General features: G+C 54.9%; 2 protein-coding genes and 1 non-coding gene across 5 annotated transcripts; 2 read left to right on the top strand and 1 right to left on the bottom strand.

The window, feature by feature from the left end:
* Positions 1–812: 812 nt before the first annotated feature.
* Positions 813–2,147, bottom strand: LOC115893913. Its single transcript, XM_030919323.1, has one exon. The coding sequence runs from the start codon at positions 2,124–2,126 to the stop codon at positions 1,557–1,559; it is 570 nt and encodes a 189-aa protein (XP_030775183.1). The 5' UTR covers positions 2,127–2,147; the 3' UTR covers positions 813–1,556.
* MAN1B1 (mannosidase alpha class 1B member 1) lies at positions 2,024–26,765 on the top strand. Of its 3 annotated transcripts, none has more exons than XR_749014.2 (14): positions 2,024–2,392; positions 3,841–3,949; positions 4,635–4,771; positions 12,272–12,426; positions 13,890–13,999; positions 16,660–16,845; positions 17,977–18,125; positions 18,462–18,650; positions 23,433–23,519; positions 23,725–23,915; positions 24,257–24,377; positions 24,856–25,028; positions 25,112–25,243; positions 25,976–26,765. XR_749014.2 is itself a non-coding variant. In XM_010372670.2 (14 exons), exons 1-14 carry the CDS (start codon positions 2,174–2,176, stop codon positions 26,177–26,179), a joined length of 2,187 nt encoding a protein of 728 aa, XP_010370972.2. In that variant the 5' UTR covers positions 2,024–2,173; the 3' UTR covers positions 26,180–26,765. The 3 variants fall into 3 exon arrangements, 2 of the variants coding, with proteins under 2 accessions (XP_010370972.2, XP_010370974.2); XM_010372670.2 differs by having other exon boundaries at positions 24,831–25,028; XM_010372672.2 differs by lacking the exon at positions 23,433–23,519 and having other exon boundaries at positions 24,831–25,028.
* On the top strand, positions 10,437–10,522 carry LOC115894079. The gene has a single exon (XR_004054128.1). It is a non-coding gene; the product is annotated as a small nucleolar RNA SNORD62 (small nucleolar RNA).
* Positions 26,766–27,779: the final 1,014 nt, after the last annotated feature.

The following is a 27,779-nucleotide window of genomic DNA, read 5'->3' as shown; positions in this document are numbered from 1 at the left end:
GTCTCTGTTGCCCAGGCTGGAGTGCAGTGGTGTGACTGCAGCCTCGACCTCCTGGGCTTAGGCAATCCTCCCACCTCAGCCTCCAGAGTAGGGACCACTGGTGCACACCACCACGATGCTGGACTCATTATTATTTTTTTTTTTTTGAGGCAGAGTCTCACTCTGTCACCCAGACTGGAGTGCAGTGGCGCAATCTCGGCTCACTGCAAGCTCCACCTCCTGGGTTCACGCCATTCTCCTGCCTCAGCCTCCCGAGTAGCTGGGACTACAGGCGCCCGCCACCACGCATGGCCAATTTTTTGTATTTTTAGCAGAGACGGGGTTTCACTGTGTTAGCCAGGATGGTCTCAATCTCCTGACCTCGTGATCCACCCATCTTGGCCTCCCAAAGTGCTGGCATTACAGGCGTGAGCCATCGCGCCCAGCCTCATTTTTAAAATTTTTTTGTAGAGATGGGGGTTTCACTATGTTGCCCAGGTTGGACTCCTGAGCTCAGGGTATCTGCCCACCTCGGCCTCCAAAAGTGCTGGGATTACTACAGGCATGAGTCACTGTGCCCTGCTCAAGGGAAATTTTTTTTTTTTTTTTTTTTTTTTTGAGACAGAGTCTTGCTCTGTCACCTAGGTGGGAGTGCAGTGGTGCGATCTCACTGCAACCTCCACCTCCTAGTTCAAGGAATTCTCCTGCCTCAGCCTCCCGTGTAGCTGGGACTACAGGCGCCTGCCACCAACCACACCCGGCTAATTTTTTGTGTGTATTTTTTGTAGAGACGGGGGTCTCACCACGTTGGCCAGGCTAGTCTTGAACTGCTGACCTCAAGTGATCCGCCTGCCTCGGCCTCCCAAAGTCCTGGGATTACAGAAGCCACTGTGCCTGGCCCCAAGGGGAATCTTTTAAAGACAAGAGAAGTTCCCATAAGTTGTCTTGAAACCAAGGGTTATAAAGAGCAAAGGTTAAAAGAGTTTGCTCCGTTGCTAATGTTTTTGTGAGGGCTTCTTCAGGGCCTCTTGTTAAGCGTGACATAAACGACTCCATTTGGGTAACGGCAAGTGTCACGGGGGGAAGAGACCAGCAGAAAGCTTAAGATGACCCCTAGGAAGGCAGGAGGCCAGGGTAACAGTTAGACAAGCCACGTGCTAAGCAGGACGTCACTGCCGGGGAGCGCCCTCCAGACACGCAGAAATGCCCCAGTCAGGACCGTGGGAGGCAGCGGACTCGCCCAAGGGGCAGGGGGAGCCTGGCCAGGAGAGAATGAGGGAAGGGCCGGGAGTGAGGTTCGGCAGGGGAGAACCCAGGCAGGGAGGGCCTCGGGCGGCCACGGACGCCTCTTTGCCATTTTGGACGTTTTTTGGGGAGGACAACCCGCGCAGGAAGAGCAGTCATCTCAAGCTGACCTCCAAGGCTACCGGGTTCGAGGGCTGAAGCCGGGTCTGAAAGCCCCGACCCGCCTATGGCATGGGGACTGTGGGTCCAGCCGGCCGCTTGGCCCCCTCGCTCGGCCCTGGTCCAGGCGCAGCACTCAGGCCCCGGGGACGATGAGATGCGGCGCGGCCAGCTTAGCTCGCGGTAGAGGCCACCCCAGCCCGGGTGCCGCCTGGTAGGGTCCGCGACTTCGGGAGGGTCCGGCCCTTCCCCCGGCCCCCGCGCCTGGGTGAGGCCCTGGGCTTCTTGCCGGTGACCACGCGGCCAGGGTGGCCCCCAGCCCAGGACGGCGCCCAAGAGCTTCCCAGCCCCAATCCCACGCCGCGGGGACTCCCTGCCAACATGGCGGCGCCGCCCGGGCGCCTCCCCGGGTCCCGGGTATCTGCGTCTCCCGTGAGGGCGTGGGCAAAGCCGGTGCAGCCGGACGACAGGAGACGAGAGAAGCCCAGCTCCAGACCGGTGAGGCGAACCACGTGGGAGCCCCAGACAGCGACCACGCCCCAAGAGGAACCAAGGCCCGCCCTGTTGCTACAGCTACGCTCCGAGCGCATCTGTGGCGGCGCAAGCGCAATGAACCTGAGGGCAGGACGGAGTCGCAGCCGTTCTCTGACGCAGCCGCCGTAGAACGCGTAGAACGCAGTCCCGTACGCTGGAACGTGCGGAGACAGGCGCAGGCGCAGAGGCCTCATAGAGACGTGGCGCATGCGCAGTCGTGTATCCGTGCGATGGACGGGCTGTTGACGGCGGTGCAATGGCTGCCTGCGAGGGCCGGAGAAGCGGAGCTCTCGGTTCCTCTCAGTCGGACTTCCTGACGCCGCCAGTGGGCGGGGCCCCTTGGGCTGTAGCCACCACCGTAGTCATGTACCCACCGCCGCCGCCGCCACCTCATCGGGACTTCATCTCGGTGACGCTGAGCTTTGGCGAGAGCTATGACAACAGCAAGAGTTGGCGGCGGCGCTCGTGCTGGAGGGTGAGGTCCGCGCCGGGCTGGCCGGGGCCCGGGGCCGCTGTGCCTGCCGCCCTCCCAGCCTGCGCCTCCTAGCTGGGCCTGGGCGGGCGGACTCGACTCCCCTGGCGCCGCCCTCTCCACCCCTTCCCTGCAAAAAGGGGCAAATGTGCGTTCCGGGTCGGGGCTGCAGCGGTCTCAGCGGCCCGAATTCTGCGGGGCGGTGGTGGGAGGAGGGCTTGGAGCCCCAGCAGGTTTTCAAGGCTTCGTTCGCTTTTCTGCAAGGTCCTGGCCCAGGCGCCTGCCCCTCTTGGAGCAGAAACCGGAGGTTCCCCGTGGTGTATGCTCCCCTCAGTACTGTGAGAAATGAGCCCCTCTTGATTGGCTCCTGGTGTGTTCGTGGTGGTCTCAGGACGAAGGGCATTGATAACCGCATCCGGACCCATGCATCGCCTGGGCGGTGCCTGGGTTACATCTGTGGGAATCGCGGGAGTCTTTTTCCACTGCTGATGAAATATGACGGAAATGTTTCTACTTTTTTTTTTTTTTTTTTTGAGACGGAGTCTCACTCTGTCACCCAGGCTGGAGTGCAGTGGCCAGATCTCAGCTCACTGCAAGCTCCGCCTCCCGGGTTCACGCCATTCTCCTGCCTCAGCCTCCCGAGTAGCTGGGACTACAGGCGCCCGCCACCTCGCCCGGCTAGTTTTTTGTATTTTTTTAGTAGAGACGGGGTTTCACCGTGTTAGCCAGGATGGTCTCGATCTCCTGACCTCGTGATCCGCCCGTCTCGGCCTCCCAAAGTGCTGGGATTACAGGCTTGAGCCACCGCGCCCGGCCTTCTACTTTTTTCTTATTCACATGTCATCTACACTACTGTATTAATGACATCTGTAGTATATAGTCCCAGCAATGTTCCTACTCCCTGCTGAGGGGAACTTTTCCCCATTCAAAATAGAGCTGGCTGGGCACGGTGGCTCATGCCGCGTTCCACCCACTACACTCCAGCCTAGGTGTGACAGAATGAGACCCTGTCTCAAAAAAAAAAAAAAGGGCCTGGCGCGGTGGCTCAAGCCTGTAATCCCAGCACTTTGGGAGGCCGAGACGGGCGGATCACGAGGTCAGGAGATCGAGACCATCCTGGCTAACACGGTGAAACCCCGTCTCTACTAAAAATACAAAAAACTAGCCGGGCGAGGTGGCGGGCGCCTGTAGTCCCAGCTACTCTGGAGGCTGAGGCAGGAGAATGACGTAAACCCGGGAGGCGGAGCTTGCAGTGAGCTGAGATCTGGCCACTGCACTCCAGCCTGGGCGACAGAGCCAGACTCCGTCTCAAAAAAAAAAGAAAGAAAGAAAGAAAATAGAGCTGAACACTGGATCTTCCTGCATTCCTTATTGTCGTCACAATTTGTGACAGTTGAGACTTTCCATATGATATATTCAGTAAGAAATGTCATTCTCTGTACCTCCCTTAGAAATGGAAGCAACTGTCAAGATTGCAGCGGAATATGATTCTCTTCCTCCTTGCCTTTCTGATTTTCTGTGGACTGCTCTTCTACATCAACTTGGCTGACCATTGGAAAGGTATCAGAAATACGTGTACTTGAAAATGGTATCTGTGTTGAGATTTGGTTGGGCAGAAGCACTCTTGCATTCTACCTTAAACAGCTCCAGGAGGCATATATGGCAATGAATTGGCAAGAAATCAAGATAAAGAGAAAGGTAGAGCTGTATTTAACCACCTGTCTGGAACACAGACGTTAATTTGATGCTGTCTGACTGCTTTCTAGGCATCTGGTGTAACTAGTGATATGTCCAGCCTCCCTCATAGAGTAAGTCAGCTGGTGGGCTTGAACTCTCAACCTAAATAACCACACTACTTTCGTAACACTCCTTAGCGTGTATTTGGAAAAGACCAGGCAGAGTTCTGGTGAGGACGTAGAGAATCTCTTGTCAGTCGGTCTAAGATGCTTCTCTGGGGAGCAAAGCTAAAGGACTCCTGCCCATCTGCCACACGCTGGATGTCCCTGAATGGAAAATAGGAAGGCAAAAGATTAGAGGTTCTGTGTTATGGATAAGGACACAAACTGCCAAGTGTTTTGAAAAAGATTTCATTCCCTTGGGCTATTGTTGAATTAATTTCAGTCACTATCGGGTCTTATAATGTTGATTTGTAATGGATAGCACCTGCCAAGCGTTTTTATGAAGCAGTTTAAATCTCTTGTACGCCTTGTGGCATATTTGAAATAAAATAGCTTCTCTTATTCAGCTCTGGCTTTCAGGCTAGAGGAAGAGCAGAAGATGAGGCCAGAAATTGCTGGGTTGAAACCAGCAAATCCACCCGTCTTACCAGCTCCTCAGAAGGCAGACACCGACCCTGAGGACTTCCCAGAGATTTCATCGCAGGTACTTTGAGCAAATGGTGTGGAGTTATAACTGGGGTTCAATCCAGAGGCATTTTAAACCATTGAAGATGGAAAATAATTATTTTTCTTTACCATTTGTTACCATGTGTTTACCTCTCTCTCGTTCTGGACTGGTCGGATAATACTTGGGGAAAGAGAGGCATAGTCTTTGCTTCATTCTTCTTGAAGACCAGCCATGGCCAGTTCCCATTTTACTTCTGACTGTGCAGTGTCGAATAAGACAGATCTGTTTCCTCTCGAGAAGCCACAGCTGGTAGGCAAGGCTGGTGAGAAACCAGGAACAGATGGGCAGAGGCAGGTGGCACATGGTGTACATCCTGTGTGGAAAAGAGCAGGGCACTGGTGAAGAACAGTGGCTGGTCCTGAGTGCTTAAGGGAGGCCGTGGCACTGAGGGCAAGATCTGAGGGCTGAGAAGCTGCTGGCACCAGGCAAGGTGGGGAGAGGCAGACTTGAGCCTGAGTGAAACTGCCTGAGGCAAGGAGGACCTTGGCATATGCGGGAAGGTGAAATTCTCAGGGCTGGGAGAGGGAGCAGAGATTGGCTCAGACCAGCCTTGGTCCTGCAGATCCTGGAGGCAGCACTGGAGTGTTCCATTGATGTGTGCGGGAAGATTTTGGCGGGGACTGGATGTCTGAGGTGTTTACTGTGAAACTGCTCTGGCTGCTGGGTGGAGACACAGTGGAGGGCAGGAGGCCAGGAGAGCTGCCTGGCCGTGGGAAAAGCCGAGGGTGGAAGGAGGGCTCCGCAGGAGTGGCCTTGGGAGAAAGAGGGCAGGTCTCCAGGTGGAGGGGCCAGCAAAGGCTGCACAGGCTCTGGCTTGGGGACACTGATCCATTTTGGATCTGCCCACTGTGAGATGCCTGGGACGCACCATGGAGACCTTGGTGGGCAGGTGGTGCCAGGATCAGAGTCTGCCAGGGGAGACAGGTTTTAGGAGTCCCTAGGTACAGGTGGTTTGTGTCGTCTGGAAAGGTGGTAAGAAGGGGCCAGGCCTAGTCTGGGTGTCACCAGGCTGAGAAGATTGGGGTCAGGGAGGAGGGCAGGGGCAGTGGAGACTGGGGATGGGTCAGGAGGCAGCCGGAGAACCAGAAAAATGTCCTGTCAGTGAATGTTTGGTTCAGGAAGAACAGCCAAATCCTCAACGCCGTTGAGAACACCCGGGTGGTGCTGACCCTGGTGTGGCTGCTCGGAAGGCCCTTAGGGTGTTAGTTACTGTTGTTGGTACATCTGTGATTGTGTCTAGGAGGTGTGGGAGTGCCTGGGGACCTTCACCTGTGACCAGAGTCCTCCTCACCAGGTGGAGGTTTCACTTCCCTTCAGGGCTGTGATAGGGACACACAGCGCTTTCTAACAGCAGCCTTGGGAGTGGTAACCTGCTGAGGAACAGCTCCTGGGCTGGGAGATGGAGGCAGGCTGCTGCCCACTGGCTAAGGATCCCAGCAAGAGTGGCATTGGCCCCCATGAGCTTGGGTCGCCCTCAGACTGCCGTGGGGGTGTTTTGACGTTTTTTCTTTTTTTGAGGCAGAGTCTGGCTCTGTTGCCCAGGCTGACGCACGGTGGCACAATCTCGGCTCACTGCAACCTCTGCCTCCCGGGTTCAAGTGATTCTCCTGCCTCAGCGTACTGAGTAGCTGGGACTACAGGCGTGTGCCATGATGCCTGGTTAATTTTTGTATTTTTAGTAGAGATGGGGTTTCACTGTGTTTAGCCAGGATAGTCTCAATCTCCTGACCTCATGATCTGCTCACCTCTGCCTCCCAAAGTGCTGGGATTACAGGTGTGAACCACCACTTCTGGTCTTTTTTTTTTTTTTTTTTTGAGACGGAGTCTCACTCTGTCGCCTAGGCTTGGAGTGCAGTGGTTTGATCTCTGCTCACTGCAACCTCCGCCTCTCGGGTTCAAGCGATTCTCCTGCCTCAGCCTCCCAAGTAGCTGGGATTACAGGCGCCCGCCACCACGCCCGGTTAAGTTTTGTATTTTTAGTAGAGACGGTGTTTCACTATGTTGGCCAGACTGGTCTCGAACTCCTGACCTCATGATCTTCCCGCCTCAGTCTCCCAGAGTGCTGGGATTACAGACATGAGCCACCATGCCCGGCCCTTTGATTTCTTTAACAAGAAAATGTGTCCTTTTAAAATTGCTATAAGCTCAATAGAGAGGGGATGGACAGTACCAAAAAGCAGAAGGAAGCAAGGCCACATTCTCCTTTCAAAGGCAGCATTCCTGCCTCTGAGCCGCTTCTCCAACGGTGGTCTAGCGGGGCAGAGGGTGTAGGGTGGGAATTGGCCCCGAGAAGGTGCCGTGCCTGGTGGGAGACTCCTATTCTTGATTGGTCATGGGGCCACTGCTTCACATTCTTCGGTGTGAGGGTTTCCGCCTTTGACCAAGGTCTTTGTCTACAAATTGAATTTCCTGACTTGAAAGCCGACAGGTGCTTCCTTTCCTTCTTAGGTCCTTCCTCTCCTTTGCATATGTAGTATCATAACTGCCTGAGAGCAGACTGTGGCATTTTTTCCATTGAAAGATGTGTTTCCGCCCCTCACAAGTGACCCATAAGCCAGTACCTAGTGTCCAGGAGCAGCTGGGGTGGTGGGTGGTGAATATTCTGTGTCTTTCTCAAGTGTCGACTTGGAGACATCCTGCCTTCCAGGGACCACTTGCACCGCTTCTCCTGTTCAGACCCTGGCACTTATCTAGACCTGGTTAGGGATGAGACTATGTTTAGGCCAGATCCCTTTCTGTTAACATTTTACTTTGATTGATTTCAATTTTTTTTTAAGTTTTAAAATTATATTTTAATAGAGATGAGGTCTCACTATGATGCCCAGACTGGTCTCCAACTCCTGAGCTCAAGTGATCCTCCTGCCTCAGTCTCCCAAAGTACTGGGATCATAGGCATGAGACACCACACCTGGCTGATTTCAAATGTTACAGGGACTTAGGAGAGAAAATGGGAACATTGAGAAGGTATAAAGGGGAAAACACAGCCATACATTACCCCTGTTTCCAGTCCAACTCTTGAAATACTTGGTATATGTCTTTCAATTTATTTGACCAGGTGTGGTGGCTCTCATCTGTAATCCCAGCACTTTCAGAGGCCAAGGCAGGCAGATTGCTTATGCCCAGCCTGGGCAACATGATGAGACCCCCATCTCTACCAAAAAAAAAAAAAAAAAAAAAATTAGCCAGGCATGATGGTGCATGCCTATAGTCCCAGCTACCTGGGAGGCTGAGGAGGGAGGATCGCTTAAGCCAGGGAGGTTGAGGCTACAGTGGGCTATGATCCAGCCTGGATGACAGGGAGACCCTGTCTCAAAAAAAAATAATATAATAATTTTATTTGGATAAACACATGTATACATAATTGAGGGTTAGGGTCTGGATTGGTCTTTGAATACACACATGTATACGTAATTGAGGGTTAGGGGCTGGATTGGTCCCTATTTTTTTTTTAATGCACATGAGAATGTTCCCTTTCATGCAGATTTTTATACCTCTTCTCCATTGCTTGGATAAACTATCATTTCTAAGTCATATATCTGTTGATTCTTTCTTCATTTGTAAACGTCCCCATTACATCCATAGTACATAAACTATTAAGAGTTAAAGGTTGTGAATATTTTGAAGTCCTATGATGTGTATCATGACACACTATTTCCGAATTTGCTTCCCCTGCTATGGTGCTGAGAGTAGCAGTCAGTGGTACCCTGGCAGCACTGGGCATTCTCGTGTTGGTAATGTTTCCAATGCGACAGTCAAAAACTGGTGCCTGCTTTTCATAGACGTTTGTGTGTCTCACCTAGAAGCAGGGACACTTACAGGACGGGAGAGGTGATGAGCGGCCGTATGTGCTCGCATCCCGGAAGCTGTCCTTATCCTTTGATGACTCTTAGGAATTTCATATTTTCCTTTATTATTTGTATGACTGTTGTGAGTTAGAATATTTCATCCTTTACCAAGTATGCTTCTTATGACTTCATCAGACTTAGAAATTAGTTTTAGAGAACTTTGCTATATAGTAGCAGTAATCAATTAGAAAATATTATTGAAAAGAGATCTCAGCAGGATGCAGTGGCTCATGCCTGTAGTTCCAGCACTTTGGGAGGCCGAGGCAGGCGGATCACTTGAGGTTTGAGGTGAAGAGTTTGAGACCTCAGCCTGGCCAACATGGTGAAACCCTGTCTCTACTAAAAATACAAAAATTAGCCAGGCGTGGTGGTGTGTGACTATAATCCCAGCTATTCAGGAGGCTGAGGCAAGAGAATCGCCTGAACCTGGGAGGCTGAAGTTGCAGCAAGCTGAGATTGCGCCACTGCATTCCAGCCTGGGTGATAGTGAGACTCTGTCTCGACAAAAAAAAAAAAAAAAAGGAAAGAGATCTCCATCACAATAAGAAGAAAAGAATGCCACCAAGTTCACAGGAATAATCCTGATATTAAAATACATAAGGTCAGTATGAATAAAAGTATAACACTCAAGGTATTTAAAAAGATCTAAATAATTAGACATTTTATTTTTGTGCTATAAAGATTTAAGTGGCCGGGCGTGGTGGCTCACGCCTGTAATCCCAGCACTTTGGGAGGCAGAGGCGGGAGGATCACGGGGTCAGGAGATTGAGATCATCCTGGCTAACACGGTGAAAACCCCGTCTCTACTAAAAACACAAAAACAGAATTAGCCGGGCGTGGTAGCAGGCGCCTGTAGTCCCAGCTACTCGGGAGGCTGAAGCAGGAGAATGGCATGAACCCAGCAGGCGGAGGTTGCAGTGAGCCAAGATCACACCACTGCACTCCAGCCTGGGCGACAGAGCAAGACTCTGTTTCAAAATAAATAAATAAATAAAAGATTTAAGTTCTCCCTAAATTAATCTGTAAATCCATTGACTCCCTATCAAAATTCAAACCTCTATTGAAAATTTGGGAATAAAACTAAAACTCAGATGAACGTCCCTACAAGATCATAAAACTGTGATCATTGAACCCATAGTGATTTTTTTTTTTTTTTTTTTTTTTTGAGACGGAGTCTCGCTCTGTCGCCCAGGCTGGAGTGCAGTGGCCGGATCTCAGCTCACTGCAAGCTCCGCCTCCCAGGTTTACGCCATTCTCCTGCCTCAGCCTCCCGAGTAGCTGGGACTATAGGCGCCTGCCACCTCGCCCGGCTAGTTTTTTTTATTTTTTAGTAGAGACGGGGTTTCACCATGTTAGCCAGGATGGTCTCGATCTCCTGACCTCGTGATCCGCCTGTCTCGGCCTCCCAAAGTGCTGGGATTACAGGCTTGAGCCACCGCGCCCGGCCGATTTTTTTTTTTTTTTTAAAGACAGAATCTCACTCTGTTGCCCAGGCTGGAGTGCAGTGGCACAGTCTTGGCTCACTTCAACCTCTGTATCTCAGGTTCAAGTGATTCTCCTGCCTCAGCCTCCCAAGTAGCTGGGATTACAGGGATGTGCCACCACACCTCGCTAACTTTTTGATTTTTTGTAGAGGTGAGGTCTCACTTTGTTACCTAGGCTGGTCTGGAACTCCTGGGCTCAAGTGATCCTCCTGCCTCGCAAGTGATCCTCCTGCCTCGGCCTCCCAAAGTGCTAGGATTACAGGTGTGAGCCACCGCGCCTGACCCTCGTAATGGTGATTTAAGACTAGATGATCTTAGTGATGTAATTCTAATAGTTTCTTCCGACCTTCCACTGTGGACTCAATAGCAGGGAGATGAAGAGGACAGTGATTGCTCGACCTGGTGGGGAAGAGACTAGACAAACACACAGTGGAACTAGTGGCTCACATCTGTCATCCCAGCACTTTGAGAGGCCGAGGCAGGCAAAAAAAAAAAAAAAAAAAAAAAAAGGCTGGGGCCAGGCGTGGTGGCTCACGCCTGTAATCCCTACACTTTGGGAGGCCAAGATGGGTGGATTGTTTGAGACCAGGAGTTCAAAACGAGCCTGGCCAACATGGTGAAATCCTGGCTCTACTAACAATACAAAAGATTAGCCTGGCATGGTGGCGGGTGCCTGTAATCCCAGCTACTTGGGAGGCTGAGGCAGGAGAATTGCTTGAACCTGGGAGGCAGAGGTTGCAGTGAGCCAAGATCGTACCACTGCACTCTAGCCTGGGCAACAGGAGCAAAACTCTGTCTCAAAAAACAAACAAACAAAAACAGGCTGGGCACAATCGCTCATGCCTGTAATCCCAGCAGTTTGGGAGGCTGAGGTGGGTGGATTACCTGAGATCAGGAGTTCGAGACCAGCCTGGCAAACATGGTGAAATCCCGTTTCTACTAAAAATACAAAAATTAGCCAGGTGTGGTGACACGTGCCTGTAATCCCAGCTACTGGGGAGGCTGAGGCAGGAGAGTTGCTTGAACCTAGGAGGTGGAGGTTGCAGTGAGCCAAGATTGCACCATTGCACTCTGGCCTGGGTGACAAAGCAAGACTCTGGGATTACAGGCATGCGCCACCATGCCTGGCTAATTTTTTGTACTTTGAGTAGAGATGGTGTTTCACCATGTTGGCCAGGTTGGTCTTGAACTCCTGACCTCAGGTGAACCACCTGCCTCAGCCTCTCAAAGTGCTGGGATTACAGGTGTGAGCCACCATGCCCAGCCATAAGTAGTCATTCTTTCCTTTAAAAAAAAAAAAAAAAAAAGTGGAACAATCTAAACATCCATCAGTAAAGAAGTACAAAATTATGGTTTGGGCCGGGTGTGGTGTCTCCAACCTGTCATCCCAGCACTTTGGGAAGCCAAGGCAGGAGGAATTCGTGAGGCCAGGAGTTTGAGACCAGCCTGGGCAACGTAAGGAGACCCTGTCTCTATAATAATGAAAATCAAGGTTTGGCAATACCACAGAAAACTGAGGCCATAGGAGAGAATGAATTTGCCTCTAGACTCAGGAGGAACTAAGCCTCGGTCCGTGACACAGTCTGCAGCTTTCCCACGCTCCTGTTCACATGGGGAAGGAAGCAGAGGATGGGGCTCTGTGCCTGCAGGTGTGGAAACAAGGAACGGGGCGGTGGGGGTGGCCAGAAGACCCGCATCACACAGCAGGGGGGCGCCTGGCAAGGGGAACCCAGCTCCATATGTCATGGGAAGCTTTGTGCTTTGTAGTGAGGATGTGGGCGCCTTACTCACGTTGCGATGACTGTGCGGGAGGCCTGGGGACCCAGAGCTATTGCTGGAGCTGGTGTTTGCTGCAACCCTTTCTTATGAAGCCTTTAGGACCTGTGAGAGTTTAGAAATATTCCCACCGCGGGAGGGGCTGAAGCGCTTTGCCTGGGGCCGTTTAGCCAGCTGGCAGTGTCCCCAGGCTCCTAAGGAGCTGTCTTCTGAAGCTGCCTGTCGTGTTGAAAAACGAAAGTAATTTAGTCTGAGGTGAGGTGGAAGCTCAGTCAGTGAGGTGTGGGCTGCACCTGAGGGCGTCCCGTAGAGGGAAAGAAGGGCAGCTCGCAGGCGCCCCATAATTTCCTGGGTGACTGATTTCTCTACAGAAGTCACAAAGACACGTCCAGCGGGGACCACCTCACCTGCAGATTAGACCCCCCAGCCAAGACCTGCAGGACGGGACCCAGGAGGAGGCCATGAAAAGGGAAGACGTCCCTGTGGACCCCCGCCCGGAAGGAGATCCGCAGAGGACGGTTATCAGGTACAGAGCGCAGGGCAGGCTGCACACCGCAGCTCAGGGCTTTCTATTCCAAAAAACAAGAGTACAAAAACACATTGTGTCTGAGATCTATTTTCCTTTGAAACTGACAATGTATGCTCTATCATCTGTCTTCATCAACCTTAGATTACAGAATCGAAGTTTTAAAACTGGAGGTCAGAGCTAAATTAGGTCCCCGATAATGTCCTCATGGTATGCAATAATGTCTCAGAACATTTTGTGTGGTGTGAAGGGTGCACGGGTGGGTGGGGATGGGGAGCCAGGGTCAGAGGTGGACACTGGCTGCCCGGGCCACCTCCTTTCCCGAGCCCCATCTGGTCGAGCAGAGAGCAGAGCGAGAGGGAGTTGCCCGGTGCCCAGGCTCCCAGGGTGCTGTCCTCTGCCCGGTTGGTCAGGTCCAGGTTGTGGATCCCAGTGAAGCTTTGTTCGGTGCTGGGGCATCTCAGCCTCGTTTCTGGCTCCATGTTACGCTCTTAGAAACAGAGTTGATGTAATTGAGGCGGAAGGCAGGGCTCCCCGCAGGCGTCCTGTCTCCCCCACAAAGTGTGGGCCAGACCTGAGCTCTGCTTTGTGGACAGAGCCAGGGCCAGTGAGGGCTGCTGTGCAGGAGTGGCCTGAGACAAGCGCCGTCAGCCATGAGAGATGGGTTCTGAAGAAACGGGCCCAGAGGCCCTGAACTCAGGCGCATGGTGAGAGGCGTGGATGTGTGCATGTGAGTGGTCCTCACTGCCAAGAGGAGAATTTGAGGGCCACTGCACTCGAGTTAGCATTGGCATGAATGCAAGGAGACCTTACTTCCAGAGCAAAAGAGCATTTGACCTCAGCCTGTCAAAAGTGCCACATTGGTACTCCCAGCATGTAAGCCATCCGTGGATGTAAGAGGCCTTTCGCTGAGCATGGGACAGATTCACCACAGGGCCCCACGAGAACGCTCAGGCCCAGCCACAGCTAGGAGGTTGTGCGGAAAGCCCTCTACACAACCTCGTAACTGTTCCTGATGGCCATCGGACGGAACTCTGGATGGGGAGTTTGAGTGGCCATGCGTCTCGTGTGTAGGGACAGCCCCCGTCTGTGTGGCCATCCTGGCATCCTGGGTCCACCTCACTGTCATTAGTGCCCCTGTTTGGATGACAGATTCTCTGGACCTCCACCGTAGAGACCCCCTGCCTCTGGCCTCTGCAGAGGTATTTCTCATGATTCTCCAAGCTCTGGTCTCTGACCTCGGCCAGCTTTGACCTTGGAGCAGTGCTGTGGTCTTGACTCTCAGGCACAGGAGCTCGGGACTGAACTGTGTGTTTCCTGCCACTCAGCAGCCTGCACCGCAGGAAGATGGGGCCGTGATGGGTGCAGGGCCCTGCCTTGGCTGTGGGTGTGGAGCGTGGGGATGGGAAACACAGAGCCACACGTGTTTGACGGCAGCTGACGCCCTTCCTTCTCCCCCAAAGCTGGAGGGGAGCGGTGATCGAGCCTGAGCAGGGCACCGAGCTCCCTTCAAGAAAAGCAGAAGTGCCCACCAAGCCTCCCCTGCCACCGGCCAGGACACAGGGCACACCAGGTGAGGCCACGCCTGCACCCCTTCCTCCCCAGGCGCTAGGGGGCTGGTGGCTGATGGGTGCAGGCTTCGTCTCAGCCGTGGTGGGTGCCCCCAGCCCTGGTGTGCACCTTGCCCTTCAGCATCCCCCTGCTGAGTCCTCACTGGCTCTGCAACCTTGGTGACACCATGTGGCTCTTGGCTTACTGTCCCTGAGCATGTGGCTGCAGAAGAAGGTGTGTGTGGGAGATTTGTGTCTGGGCCAGGCTGCCCCACGGGATCCCTGGAGACTGCTGCCCATGCTGCATCCCTGGTCTCGGCCTGGCCAGTCCCAGGCCGCTCTGCGGGCCGCTTTATTCTGAGCACCATTTGTTGGGAGCCTCCCAGGTGCGGGCCTTCGGCCAAGCTCAGTGCATGCCGGCCTCTTTCAGCCTCATGACTGTAGGGTCCAGCCCCACAGGGTCGGTGGGTTTTTCCCCCCATGTGCGGAGACAAGGGATTGTAGGAATAAAGACACAAGACAGAGATGAAAGAAAAGACAGCTGGGCCCGGGGGACTACTACCACCAAGATGCAGAGACCGGTAGTGGCCCCAAATGCCAGGCTGCGCTGATACATATTGGATACAAGGCAAAGGGGGCAGGGTAAGGTGTGAGTCATCTCCAGTGATTGACAAGGTCACACGAGTCACGTGTCCACTGGACAGGGGGCCCTTCCCTGTTTGGCAGCCGAGGCGAAGAGACAGAGAGAGAGGACACAGCCTACGCCATTATTTCTTCACATCAGAGGTTTTTAGTACTTTCGCTAATTTGCTACTGCTATCTAGAAGGCAGAGCCAGGTGTACAGGATGGAACACGAAGGCGGACTAGCAGCGTGACCGCTGAAGCACAGCATCTCAGGGAGATGGTCAGGCCTCCGGGTAACTGCGGACGGGCCTGACTGATGTCAAGCCCTCCACAAGAGGTGGAGGAGTAGAGTCTTCCCTGAACTTCCCCAGGAAACGGGGACTCCCTTTCCCGGTTTGCTAAGTAGTGGGTACTTTTCCTTGGCACTGACGCTACCGCTAGACCAAGGAGCCCTCTGGTGGCGCTGCCCAGGCATCACAGAGGGCTCACACTCCTGTCTTCTGGTCACTTCTCACTATGTCCCCTCAGCTCCTATGTCTGTATGACCTGGCTTTTCCTAGGTTATAGTTGTAGAGCGAGGATTATTATAATATCGGAGTAAAGAGTAATTGCTAGAAACTAATGATTAATGGTATTCATATATAATCATATCTGTGATCTATATCTAGTAGAACTGTTCTTACTTTATATATGTTGTTAGACCAGAACAGCGCATGCCCTCGGTCTCTCACCTCGGCACCTGGGTGGCTTGCTGCCCGCACATGACGCCCTCTGACACGGTACACCGGTCCCCCTCCCATTCTCCAAATGGAAAACCAGGGCTGAGGCCGCCACCGCCAGAGTCGTTTGCTTGTCTGTGGGACTCATGGCAGATCGCTGAGTCTGGAACCCTGCTCTCATCATGCCCCCAGGTGTCTCTGAGGTGGGGAGGGAGCCCAGAGCCGGGACTCCTAGCCCCAGGCCTGTGAGGGATGTGTAGCAATCTCTGCGGCATTAATGAGTGCAGAGGCAGAGCCAAGCCATGAGCACGAGGAGGCCTCAGAACCTTTCCTGAGAGGACGTGTGGTATGGTGCCATTACACACGTGTCAATCCACAGATTAGTCAATGTTGGCTGGGCGTGGTGGCTCACGCTTGTAATCCCAGCACTTTGGGAGGCTGAGGTAGGAGGATTGCTTGAGTCCAGGAGTTCAAGACCAACCTGGACAACATAGTGAGGCCCCATCTCTACAAAAAAAAAGTATATATATATATTTGAGACAGAGTTTTGCTCTGTCACCTCACTGTAACCTCCACCTCCTAGGTTCAAGTGATTCTCGTGCCTCAGCCTCCCGAGTAGCTGGGATTACAGGCACCTGCCACCACGCCCAGCTAATTTTTGTATTTTTAGTAGAGATGAGGTTTCACCATATTAGCCAGACTGGTCTCAAACTCCTGACCTCAGGTGATCCGCCCACCTTGGCCTCCCAGAGTATCGGGATTACAGGCGTGAGCCACCGTGCCCGACCAAAAAAATAGCATTAAAAAAAGAGTGACCAAGGCGACTCTAGTGAGTCTGCAGTGTGAGTCTTGTGGAGCATCTGAAGCCCATAGGGCAGAATGAGTATGTGAGTCGAGGGTGTTTGTGTCAAGGTCTGCACCCATCAGCGTTTCACATTCTGAGTTGGCACCACGCTCACCCGCTGCTCCACAGGCTCCACTCTGCTGTCCCAGCGCCCTTAGGGCAGCCAGTCTTGTCCCTTTGGCCAGAGGCCGCCGAGGCCCAAGGAGGGCGTGCCTGCCCAGGCGCCAGGCGGAGGTGCGCAGGCCCCAGGCTGGTGGTCGGGTGCCAGGTGCCATCCTGTGTAGCCTCCGGAGGCCTCAGGCCCTTGGCAGACTGTGTTCTCCCTGGGGGCTGCTGCAGCCTCTGTGGCCCTGCCCTTTGCTGTGCCCACCACCGCTCTTCCCGTCATCCCAAACTCACGGTCATCTTTGCCCAATGGGGGTCACAGCAGCGCTCTGCCTGAGGGTGTCCATCTGTGCCGAGGCCCGCCACGGCCTGTGCTCTCTCTCCTACTAGCGCATCCAAACTATCGCCAAAAGGGCGTGATTGACGTCTTCCTGCACGCATGGAAAGGATACCGCAAGTTTGCGTGGGGCCACGACGAGCTGAAGCCTGTGTCCAGGTCCTTCAGCGAGTGGTTTGGCCTTGGGCTCACGCTGATCGACGCACTGGACACCATGTGGATCTTGGGTCTGAGGAAAGGTACCTGGTGCTTTCTGGGGAGGGGCTGAACCCTCTGGGCCTCGTGTGCTGAGGCAGAGTGTGGGTTGCACGTGGAGTGAGCGCTGTGGTTTGCATCTGACCATGGGTTTTCCCTTCCTCTGGGTGCAGGAGTGGACGTGCTGACTATGGTCAGTTCCTGTTCTTCTCCAGCCACCCAGGGCACACACAGGGCAGCTGTCCCCAGACCTCTGCAGGAGTTGAGCGTGGCCTCTTTGGGGGACGTCCAAGGGGCACTTCCAGGCTGTGCTGCTCTTGGAGCAGGGGGTGGTGGGGATGAGTGACTGTGGGCCCTGCTGGGTCCAGATCTCAGCAGTGTCCTTCGTAGACCAGCATATCCATTTTGAATTGGGAGTATGCGTCTTCAGTTATTTAAGCGATATTTTAAACATTTACCTAATTTTTTGAATAGGTTGAAGACCACCAGTAAATTGCTTGTGTGATTTTTTTGTATCATGGCCTTTGATTGTGACCCATTTGTGGTCACAGTGACTGCACTGCTGACTCTGTTTTATTCACAAATGTTGGAGACTTCAAGATTTACCCCCTTGAGACGGGAGGTGATGTTGAAGCCCTGCAGCAGGGGAACGATAATGCCCCAGAACGTGGGTTTGTTTTTTATTTTTTTGTTTTTGCTTTTGTTTTTGAGATGGAGTTTCACACTGTTACCTGGGCTGGAGTGCAATGACGCAATCTCGGCTCATTGCAACGTTCGCCTCCTGGTTTCAAACGTGAGTTATTTGGAGACAGTCTTGCGACGTGGCCCAGGCTGGAGTGCAGTGGCACGATCTCAGTTCACTGCAGTCTTCGCCTCCCAGGTTCAAGCGATTCTCCTGCCTCACCCTCCCCAGTAGTTGGGACCACAGGCACACACCACCACACTCAGCTAATTTTTGTGTTTTTAGTAGAGATGGGGTTTTGCCACGTTGCCCAGGCTGGTCTCGAACTCCTGGGCTCAAGCTCTGCACTTGCCTGAGCCTCCCAAAGTGCTGGGATTACAGGCGTGAGCCACCATGCCCAGCCAAACGCATTTTGAAGATTGAAGATGGACAGATCATAGGAAAACGTTGGACCCATCCATTTGTCTCTGCATCCTTTACTGTTTTGTTATAGAATTTGAGGAAGCCAGGAAGTGGGTGTCGAAGAAGTTACACTTTGAAAAGGACGTGGACGTCAACCTGTTTGAGAGCACGATCCGCATCCTGGGGGGGCTCCTGAGTGCCTACCACCTGTCTGGGGACAGCCTCTTCCTGAGGAAAGCTGTAAGTGTCTCGGGGTGTCCTGCAAGGAGACAGTGGACGCGCATTCAAGGAGTTACCCCTTTCGTGGACTTGTGGGGATGTGACTGTTTTCCTATTTCCTCTTTGAGTCTGTTTCTGAGCCCATATTCGTGAGCTGATGCAGCCACTTTGATCACCACTGACCTTGTAGAGACATTCACTCAGTGCAGTGGTGCCCGTTTCCTTTGCTGCTGTGTCGGCCCCAGAGAGCCTTCAGCATCACCACTGGGGCCAAGGGGGCGAGAGTCATGACGTGTAGATGAAGCCTCTGGGTGACCTGAAACGTTGGTTCTCTGCTCTGCTCTGCTCATATGCCAGGAGGATTTTGGAAATCGGCTAATGCCTGCCTTCAGGACACCATCCAAGATTCCTTACTCGGATGTGAACATCGGCACTGGAGTTGCGCACCCGCCACGGTGGACCTCCGACAGCACGGTGGCCGAGGTGACCAGCATTCAGCTGGAGTTCCGGGAGCTCTCCCGCCTCACAGGGGCTAAGAAGTTTCAGGTAAGGGGGCGGGCTTTCCGGCTGGACGTGGCTCCCTTGGAGCCACCTTTTGCTCATCACAGCAGGTGCTGTGTATGTGTGTGTGTGTGTGTGTGTGTGTGTGTGTGTGTGTGTGTGTGTGTATGTTTTCAGGTTTTTTATTGTGATAAAACACAGAAAACGCACCACCTTAACCATTTCCAGGCATGCAGGTCGGTGGTGTTACATTCACGCTGTTGCCGGCATGCAGGTCGGTGGCGTTACACACATTGACACTGTTGCAGGCGTGCAGGTCAGTGGCGTTACACATTCACGCTCTTGCAGGCGTGCAGGTCGGTGACGTTACACACATTCACGCTGTTGCAGGCGTGCAGGTCGGTGGCATTACACACATTCACACTGTTGCAGGCGTGCAGGTCGGTGGCGTTACACACATTCACACTGTTGCAGGCGTGCAGGTCGGTGGTGTTACACACATTCACACTGTTGCAGGCGTGCAGGTCGGTGGCGTTACACACATTCATGCTCTTGCAGACGTGCAGTTCGGTGGCGTTACACATTCACGCTCTTGCAGGTGTGCAGGTCGGTGACGTTACACACATTTATGCTATTGCAGGCGTACAGATCGGTGGCATTACATTCACGCTGTTGCAGGCGTGCAGATTGGTGGCATTACACACATTCATGCTGTTGCAAGCACACAGGTCGGTGGTACATTCACGCTCTTGCAGGCATACAGGTCAGTGGCGTTACACACATTCACACTGTTGCAGGCCTGCAGGTCGGTGGTGTTACATTCACGCTCTTGCAGGCATACAGGTCGGTGACGTTACACACATTCACGCTGTTGCAGGCGTGCAGGTCGGTGGCGTTACACACATTCACACTGTTGCAGGCGTGCAGGTCGGTGGCGTTACACACATTCACGCTGTTGCAGGCATGCAGGTTGGTGGTGTTACACACATTCACGCTGTTGCAGGCGTGCAGTTCGGTGGCGTTACACACATTCATGCTCTTGCAGACGTGCAGGTCGGTGGCGTTACACATTCACGCTCTTGCAGGTGTGCAGGTCGGTGACGTTACACACATTCATGCTATTGCAGGCGTACAGATCGGTGGCGTTACATTCACGCTGTTGCAGGCGTGCAGGTTGGTGGCATTACACACATTCATGCTGTTGCAAGCACACAGGTCGGTGGTACATTCACGCTCTTGCAGGCATACAGGTCAGTGGCGTTACACACATTCACACCGTTGCAGGCATGCAGGTCGGTGGTGTTACATTCACGCTCTTGCAGGCATACAGGTCGGTGACGTTACACACATTCACGCTGTTGCAGGCGTGCAGGTCGGTGGCGTTACACACATTCACGCTCTTGCAGGTGTGCAGGTCGGTGGCGTTACATTCACGCTGTTGCAGGCATACAGGTTGGCGTTACATTCACGCTGTTGCAGGCGTGCAGGTCAGTGGCGTTACACACATTCACGCTGTTGCAGGCGTGCAGGTTGGTGGCGTTACACACATTCACGCTGTTGCAGGCGTGCAGGTCAGTGTTGTTACATTCACGCTGTTGCAGGCATGCAGGTCGGTGGCGTTACACACATTCACACTATTGCAGGCATGCAGGTCGGTGGTGTTACATTCACGCTGTTGCAGGCATACAGGTCCGTGGCGTTACACACGTTCACGCTGTTGCAGGCGTGCAGTTCGGTGGTGTTACATTCACGCTGTTGCAGGCGTGCAGTTCGGTGGTGTTACATTCACGCTGTTGCAGGCATACAGGTCAGTGGCGTTACACACATTCACGCTGTTGCAGGCGTGCAGGTCGATGGCGTTACACACATTCATGCTGTTGTGTGGCCATCACCTTCATCTTCAGAACCCTTTTCATCTTAAAACTGAAGCTCCCCTTCCCCATCACACAGTGACACCTCATATCCCTCCCCAGTCCCTGGAAAACACTATTCAGCTTTTTATCCTTGGACCTCACTGTGTGGAGTTCCTCGTGTGAGTAGAATCACTCACGATTTGTCCTTTTTTTTTTTCTTTTTTTGAGATGGAGTTTGATTCTGTCACCCAGACTGGAGTGCAATGGTGCAATCTCAGCAAATGATTCTCCTGCCTCAGCCTCCCAAGTAGCTGGGATTATAGGTGTGTGCCCTCACGCCCAGCTAATTTTTGTGTTTTTAGTAGAGACAGGATTTCACCATGTTGGCCAGGCTGGTCTCGAACTTCTGACCTCATGATCCACCCGCCTCGGCCTCCCACAGTGCTGGGATGACAGGCGTGAGCCACCGCACCCGCCTGATTTGGCCCTTCTCACTCAGCGTCTTTAAGCTTCATACGCGAAGACGTTTCAGAAATTCCTTTTTAAGGCTGAATATCCGCTGCGTGGCCACGCCACTTTTGTTTACTCCTCCCTCCGCCAGTGGACACCAGGGCTATGCCATTTTGGCTGTTGGAAGCGCGGGTGCACACACCTGCCTGAGGCTCTGCTTTGGTTCTTTTGAGTAGTAGAAATGGAATTGCTGGATCACGTGGTAACTCATTGTTTAATTATTGAGGCCCCACCATACTGTTTTCACAGTGGCAAAACCATGTCACATTCCCACCAGCAGTGCCCAGGGCTCAGTCTCCACACCCTTGCCAGCACTCGCTGCTTTCTGTTTTGTGGGCAGTGGCCATCCCCGTGGCCCTCACATGGTGGTTTTGATGTGCATTTTTCCCAAGTGACGAACGGGGCTGGGGATTAGTTCATGTGCTTATTGGCCATTTGTGCATCTTTTTGGAGAAATGCCTGTTCAAGTCGTTTGCCCTTTTTTTTTTTTGAGACGGAACCTTGCTGTGTCACTCAGTCTGGAGTGCCGTGGCGTGATCTCGGTTCACTGCAACCTCCACCTCCCAGGTTCGAGCGATTCTCTCGCCTTAGCCTCCCGAGTAACTGGGACTACACCCGCCACCACACCTGGCTGTTTTTTTGTACTTTTAGTAGAGATGGGGTTTCGCCATGTTGGCCAGGATGGTCTGGAACTGACCTCTGACCTCAGGTGATCCACCCATTGGCCTCCCAAAGTGCTGGGATTACAGGCGTGAGCCACTGCACCTGGCCTCTTTTTTTTTTTAAACTCAACATAATTCATCGGTTCACTGCCTGGTGTTTTGTTTTTTTGCTTTTTTTTTTTTTTTTGAGACCGAGTCTCACTCTGTCGCCCAGGCTGGAGTGCAGTGGCCGGATCTCAGCTCACTGCAAGCTCCGCCTCCCGGGTTCACGCCATTCTCCTGCCTCAGCCTCCCGAGTAGCTGGGACTACAGGCGCCCGCCACCTCGCCCGGCTAGTTTTTTTATTTTTTAGTCGAGACGGGGTTTCACTGTGTTAGCCAGGATGGTCTCGATCTCCTGACCTAGTGATCCGCCCGTCTCGGCCTCCCAAAGTGCTGGGATTACAGGCTTGAGCCACCGCGCCCGGCCTGTTTTTTGTTTTTTTGTTTTGAGACAGAATCTATCTCTGTTGCCTGGGCTGGAGTGCAGTGGCACGATCTTGGCTTACTGCAGCCTTTTCAGGGTTCAAGTGATTCTCCTGCCTCAGCCTCCCAAGTAGCTGGGATTATAGGCGCACGCCACCACGTCCAGCTAATTTTTGTATTTTTAGTAGAGACAGGGTTTCACTGTATTGGCCAGTTTGGTCTCGAACTCCTGACCTCAGGTGATCCACCCACCTCACCCTCCCAAAGTGCTGGAATTACAGGCGTGAGCCACCGCACTTGGCCCACTTCCTGTTTTTTTAATTAGGTAGTTTGTCTTGTTGAATTGTAGGAGTTCTTCATTCTGTATAGTTACTCCATATCAGAAGTGGGATTTGCAAATATTTTCTTTCATCTGTTGGTTTTGTTTTTACTTTGATTTTTGTTTTCTATTTTTGAGAGACAAGGTCTCCGTTGCCCAGGCTGGAGTGCAGCAGCCTCCTGAGTAGTTGGGACTGCAGGAGCTCGCAGCTACACCAGGCTAGTTAAAATGTTGTTTAGAAAACCTGTCTCTCTTTTGAAGAGACAGCATTTTGCCATGTTGCCCAGGCTGGTCTCAAACTCCTGGGTTCAAGCAATCTTATCACTCTGGCCTCCCAAAGTGGTGGGATTACAGGTGTGAGCCACTGTCCCCGGCCTCTTTTTACTTTGTTAATAGTGTATTTTAATAGATAACAGATGATCATTTTCATGAAGCACAGCTGGTCTGTTTATTGTTGCTCATGCATTTGGCCTTACGTTCGAATCCCTGTTCTTCTTCATGAGCTGAACACATCCCTCTTTAGAGCAACTGTGACCACTTGTGGTGAGAAGTGCAGCCCACACCATCCACGTGAGGCTCCCATGCAGACGTTTAGAAGGCGTTTCCACTGCAGCTCAGAAAATGGCCCCAGGCGCCCATGGGCACCCCCACGTCACCAGGGCCTCTGGTTGCTGTAGGTACACAGGGATAAGCAGCCAGGCCTCGAAGGCGCTTGGCGTGGGTTTGGGTGTCTGCGTTGGGTAGAGATCCGGAGAGCCCTTGCTGGGCGTGCCCTAACGTCCCAGTACCCTGTGCCCCACTGTGGGCCAGGACGGCTGGTGCGTGAGCCCTGAGGAGCTGAGGGTGGCTGTGACTTGGAGGATGAGTGGGAGCTCCCCAGGAGGGCGTGGAGCTGGGTGTTTCACATCATCAGGAGCAACACTGGGCTCAGAAGGCAGGCACACTTGCTGTCCCTCCAGAGCTGTGGCTGACGGCCAGCTCTGGCAGGCTCCCGTGAGGACAGTGCCTGTGGTTGTCAGATGCTGTCCCTTCGAGTAAGGGATGAGAGCCATCCTGAAGACGGGTCAGCTCTGTGGCGACCGCCCGTCGGGAGCAGTGACATTCAGGTGTGTTGCACTGGTGGCTGTGTGGCTGTGTGGTGTGGCCACCAGGAGCCATGTGGGCGAGGACAGCTGTGGGCCGGGCACAGAGCTCTCTGCTGGGAGTCAGTCGGTGCTGGGGCGAGGGGAGGCATAGCTCACAGAGCCCCTCTGTGGCTCACCCTGCAGCTCTCCCCGGGCAGTAAACCCACTGTCCCCCTTTCTGCCGCAGGAGGCCGTGGAGAAGGTGACGCAGCACATCCACGGCCTGTCTGGGAAGAAGGACGGGCTAGTGCCCATGTTCATCAATACCCACAGCGGCCTCTTCACCCACCTGGGCGTGTTCACGCTGGGCGCCAGGGCCGACAGCTACTATGAGTACCTGCTGAAGCAGTGGATCCAGGGCGGGAAGCAGGAGACACAGTGAGGCCCGGCCCACTGCCCCCAGCTCCCGCGGCCCCCCACTCCTGCTGCCCCTGCTCCTGCTGTCCCCCCCGTCCCACTGTGGGTCAGGAAACCGCAGCCGTGCCAGGCCTGGCCCAGGCATTTCTGTGGGGAGTGTATTCATTTACTTCTCACCGTGGCCTCTGGGGGGGTGAGGGGGGCATCGTCACTGAGGGCCATGGGCTATGCAGGGTGGCACCTTCTGTCCGGCAAGGGCCAGGCCTGCTGTGCTTGTGTGGGCCCAGCATGTGCCTGTCCCTGGTGCCACCCAGGACCCGTGCACCATCCTGGTAGAGTGAGGTGACTGCTGACGTCCACAGGTTGCTGGAGGACTACGTGGAAGCCATCGAGGGGGTCAGGACACACCTGCTGCGGCGCTCTGAGCCCAGTAAGCTCACCTTCGTGGGGGAACTTGCCCACGGCCGCTTCAGTGCCAAGATGGTGAGTGTGTCCGTGGGGCCTTCCGGCCGCTGCCCCTTTTACCTTGGCTTCCGAGGTGCCTGAGTCGTGATGTCAAAAAGAACAACGAAATCCTGGCCATGGTGCCTACGTGGAGGCCCTAAGTAAACCATGGCTGCCTGGCCAGGCCTGTCTTGGCAACAGGGCAACGAGACCTTGTGTGGCACCCGGGGTGGGCAGGGCTTCCCCAGAGCAGCTCCCTCCCCCAGCCCTCCCCGTGCCCGGTGTGCAGCAGGTCCTTGGGTGGTGTGTGGGAACCAGGTTGGAGGGCCTGGCCCAGGCGGCTCCACTGTTCATGTCAAGTGCCCTCGCATGGCCTCCCCTCCCAGGGTACCGGGGCCGAGGCAGCGCTGGGCCCCCACGTTGGCTGCCCGTGCAGCTGCAGGCTGAGGGCCGGGCCTGGGATCTGGGGCTGAAGAGACCCTCTGATTCCAGGACCACCTGGTGTGCTTCCTGCCAGGGACGCTGGCTCTGGGTGTCTACCACGGCCTGCCTGCCAGCCACATGGAGCTGGCCCGGGAGCTCATGGAGACTTGTTATCAGATGAACCGGCAGATGGAGACGGGGCTGAGTCCCGAGATCGTGCACTTCAACCTTTATCCCCAGCCGGGCCGTCGGGACGTGGAGGTCAAGGTGGGCCTGGGCCTGGGTCGGGGTCCGTCAGGAGGAGGGTGCTAGCAGGGCTGGCCTCGCCCTGAGCTCTGCTCTGCCCACAGCCGGCAGACAGGCACAACCTGCTGCGGCCAGAGACCGTGGAGAGCCTCTTCTACCTGTACCGCGTCACAGGGGACCGCAAGTACCAGGACTGGGGCTGGGAGATTCTGCAGAGCTTCAGCCGGTTCACGCGGGTGAGTGTCTGTCCTCGCCCCCTGTGGTCATGGCCACCGGGCCACAGACGCAGCTGGGCCGTGGGGCTCAGGCTGGCCCCACCCTTGGTAGTGGCTGTCACCTGGGTCAGGGAGGGGTGGGCTTGCTGCAGCCTCAGGGTGGCCACACTGCAGCTTGGGGGCCCCGGCATCCCCATCCCCACTGAGCTTCATGGTGTGCGGGACCCAGAGTACTCAGGGGCCGGGCACCCCTCATTGTCATCTCTCAGGACCTATCTGGGGAGGATCCCTCCTGTGGGCCCAGCATCCCCCCCAATTTCGGAGGCACGCACCCATGACTGGAGCGCCATCCCCACTGTGGGCCAGGCCCCGTTTCAGGTCATGCCCTCCACATTGGAGCCAGATGAGGCTGAGTCACCTCCTGGCTCTGCTGTCACCTTGGTCTGAGGCCCCTGCTGCCTCAGCTCCCACCGTCTGCCCTGTGTCCTGTGCCCTGTGAGGCAGCTGTGAGGCCCTGAGCGCAGGTTCTGGGGGAGGCGGTGTCTGTTGCGGTCGCTTGAGGGTTGTTGGCATCTCCAGGTGGGCTCTGGTGGAACCACAGCTCGCCCGGGGGTGGCCACCATCGAGGCACCCTCCACCCCGAGCCTGCGCTGGGGGCTGCGTGCACCATGAGGTGGAGGGCGCTTTGGTGATGAGGCTGAGGGGGGTGCAGGGTGCCCCCTGTCTGGTGACGAGGCCCTGGCTGTTGCACAGGTCCCCTCGGGCGGCTATTCTTCCATCAACAACGTCCAGGATCCTCAGAAGCCCGAGCCCAGGGACAAGATGGAGAGCTTCTTCCTGGGGGAGACTCTCAAGTATCTGTTCTTGCTCTTCTCTGACGACCCAAACCTGCTCAGCCTGGATGCCTACGTGTTCAACACCGAAGCCCACCCTCTGCCTATCTGGAGCCCTGCCTAGGGGACGGCTGCTGGCGGAGGGACTTCGGGTGGGCGGAGGCGCCTTACTGGGTCTGTGGCATTTTCCAAAGGCCCGCGTGGTGCCGGCAACCGCTGAGTGGCCCGGGCTCCGAACTGGCTCTGGGCTCCCCTCGTCTCTGCTTTCATCAGGACACCGTGAGGCCGAGGGAGAGCCGCCGTCTTTGTGTGGGGCGGGGTGGGCCGGGCCACTGGAGCCTCTGCCTGCGTCCTCCAGAAAACATGAATCATGACTCACGATTACTGAAGCCTGAGCAGGTCTCTGGGCCGACCACAGTGGGCTTCGAGGTGGTCCCTGGTACTGTGGTGACCGAGTGGACAGCCCAGGGTGCAGCTCTGCCCAGGCTCGTGAAGCCTCAGATGTCCCCAACCCAAGGGTCTGCAGGGGCTGCTGTGACCCCACAGGCCCGAGGCTCCAGGGCTGGCTCTGGTGTTTACAAGCTGGACTCAGGGATCCTCCTGGCCGCCCCACAGCGGGCTTGGAGGGCTGGACGGCAAGTCCATCTGGCTCACAGGCCCCTCCAGTGGAATGGGTCTTTTTGGTGGAGATAAAAGTTGATTTGCTGTAACCGTGTGTCTGCTGTGTCTATAGGGGTCTCCGTGACGGGAAAGTCCGGGTGGATGTTGTGGAGAAGCTATTCTTCGGGTCATGTCTCAGAATTCAGTTTGCTGAGACTGGACTCCAGCTGTCCCCTGCTGGGGGGGCAGGGAGAGGCCATGGGGAAGCTCCGTGTCCCTGGCCCCATGGGGCAGATGCCTGGCGGGAGGTGTCCTTGCTCCTGTGTCTCACACGGCCGGCTTTCCTGCAGGGCTGGCACTGAGGCGCACGGCTAAGGGATACATGGGCCCTTGGCTCAGGCAGCTCTCAGCGGGCTGGCATAGCTGTGGCCCCGAGCCCTGGGCTGTGGTGGCAGAGTCATCCTCATCATCACTCTACTGCTGTCCCTATCCCAGGGCTGACCCTGGGCCTTGGCTGGGTGCCCCCGACTGTGAACCAGGTGACCTCCTAGGGCCGCACACCTCCACTCTCCCCTGTGAAAAATCTGTCAGCTTCACTTCGGAAGACTTCCCTTCCCTGGGAAGCCAGAGCTGGTGGCAGCACAGGGCAGGGCTACCTGGACCCAGCCCAGGATTGCTGGCCTTGTGCCCCCCTGTGGAGGTCTGGGCCCAGAGTGTGGGCCTCGGCTCTGTCCCCACAACCCCCAACATCCCACAGCAGCCACCTGTGTCCTCCTGGGGACAGTGGGCGTCCTGGGGCTTCCTCTGCTGCCTCACTGGGCCCTGACCCTGCACTCCTTCCTCTGTGCCTGGAAAGGTGAGAACAGCAGCTGCGATGCGGCCCTGGTGCCTGCGCCTTGTCACGGGGGGCCCAGCGCTGCCCCAGACTGCCCCTTGTCATGGTGAGACCAGGGCTGCCCCTTGTCACGGGGGGCCCAGCACCACCCTAGCCTGCCCCTTGTCACGGTGGGCCCAGTGCTGCCCTCCTGGACCAGGTCTCCCATGGCCGGCTGAACGGGCAGGACTAGGGCAGCGGATGGGGCCTGAACAGCCGGAAAAGCTGCACCTTCTGCATCTCACCTGGA

The sequence above is a fragment of the Rhinopithecus roxellana genome, chromosome 16, assembly GCF_007565055.1.
Source record: "Rhinopithecus roxellana isolate Shanxi Qingling chromosome 16, ASM756505v1, whole genome shotgun sequence".
Taxonomy (NCBI): domain Eukaryota; kingdom Metazoa; phylum Chordata; class Mammalia; order Primates; family Cercopithecidae; genus Rhinopithecus; species Rhinopithecus roxellana.
This window is presented reverse-complemented; position numbering and strand designations above follow the sequence as displayed.

What these genes read in the sequence shown, in the direction of transcription:
- LOC115893913 (XM_030919323.1), bottom strand. Translation starts at nt 2,126, where the DNA reads ATGCGCCACGTCTCTATGAGGCCTCTGCGCCTGCGCCTGTCTCCGCAC.
- MAN1B1 (XM_010372670.2), top strand. Translation starts at nt 2,174, where the DNA reads ATGGCTGCCTGCGAGGGCCGGAGAAGCGGAGCTCTCGGTTCCTCTCAG. An exon ending in CCGCAGAGGACGGTTATCAG is followed by an intron (nt 12,427 to 13,889) that starts GTACAGAGCGCA and finishes TCTCCCCCAAAG; the next exon opens with CTGGAGGGGAGCGGTGATCG. An exon ending in GCCTCTTCCTGAGGAAAGCT is followed by an intron (nt 18,126 to 18,461) that starts GTAAGTGTCTCG and finishes CTCATATGCCAG; the next exon opens with GAGGATTTTGGAAATCGGCT.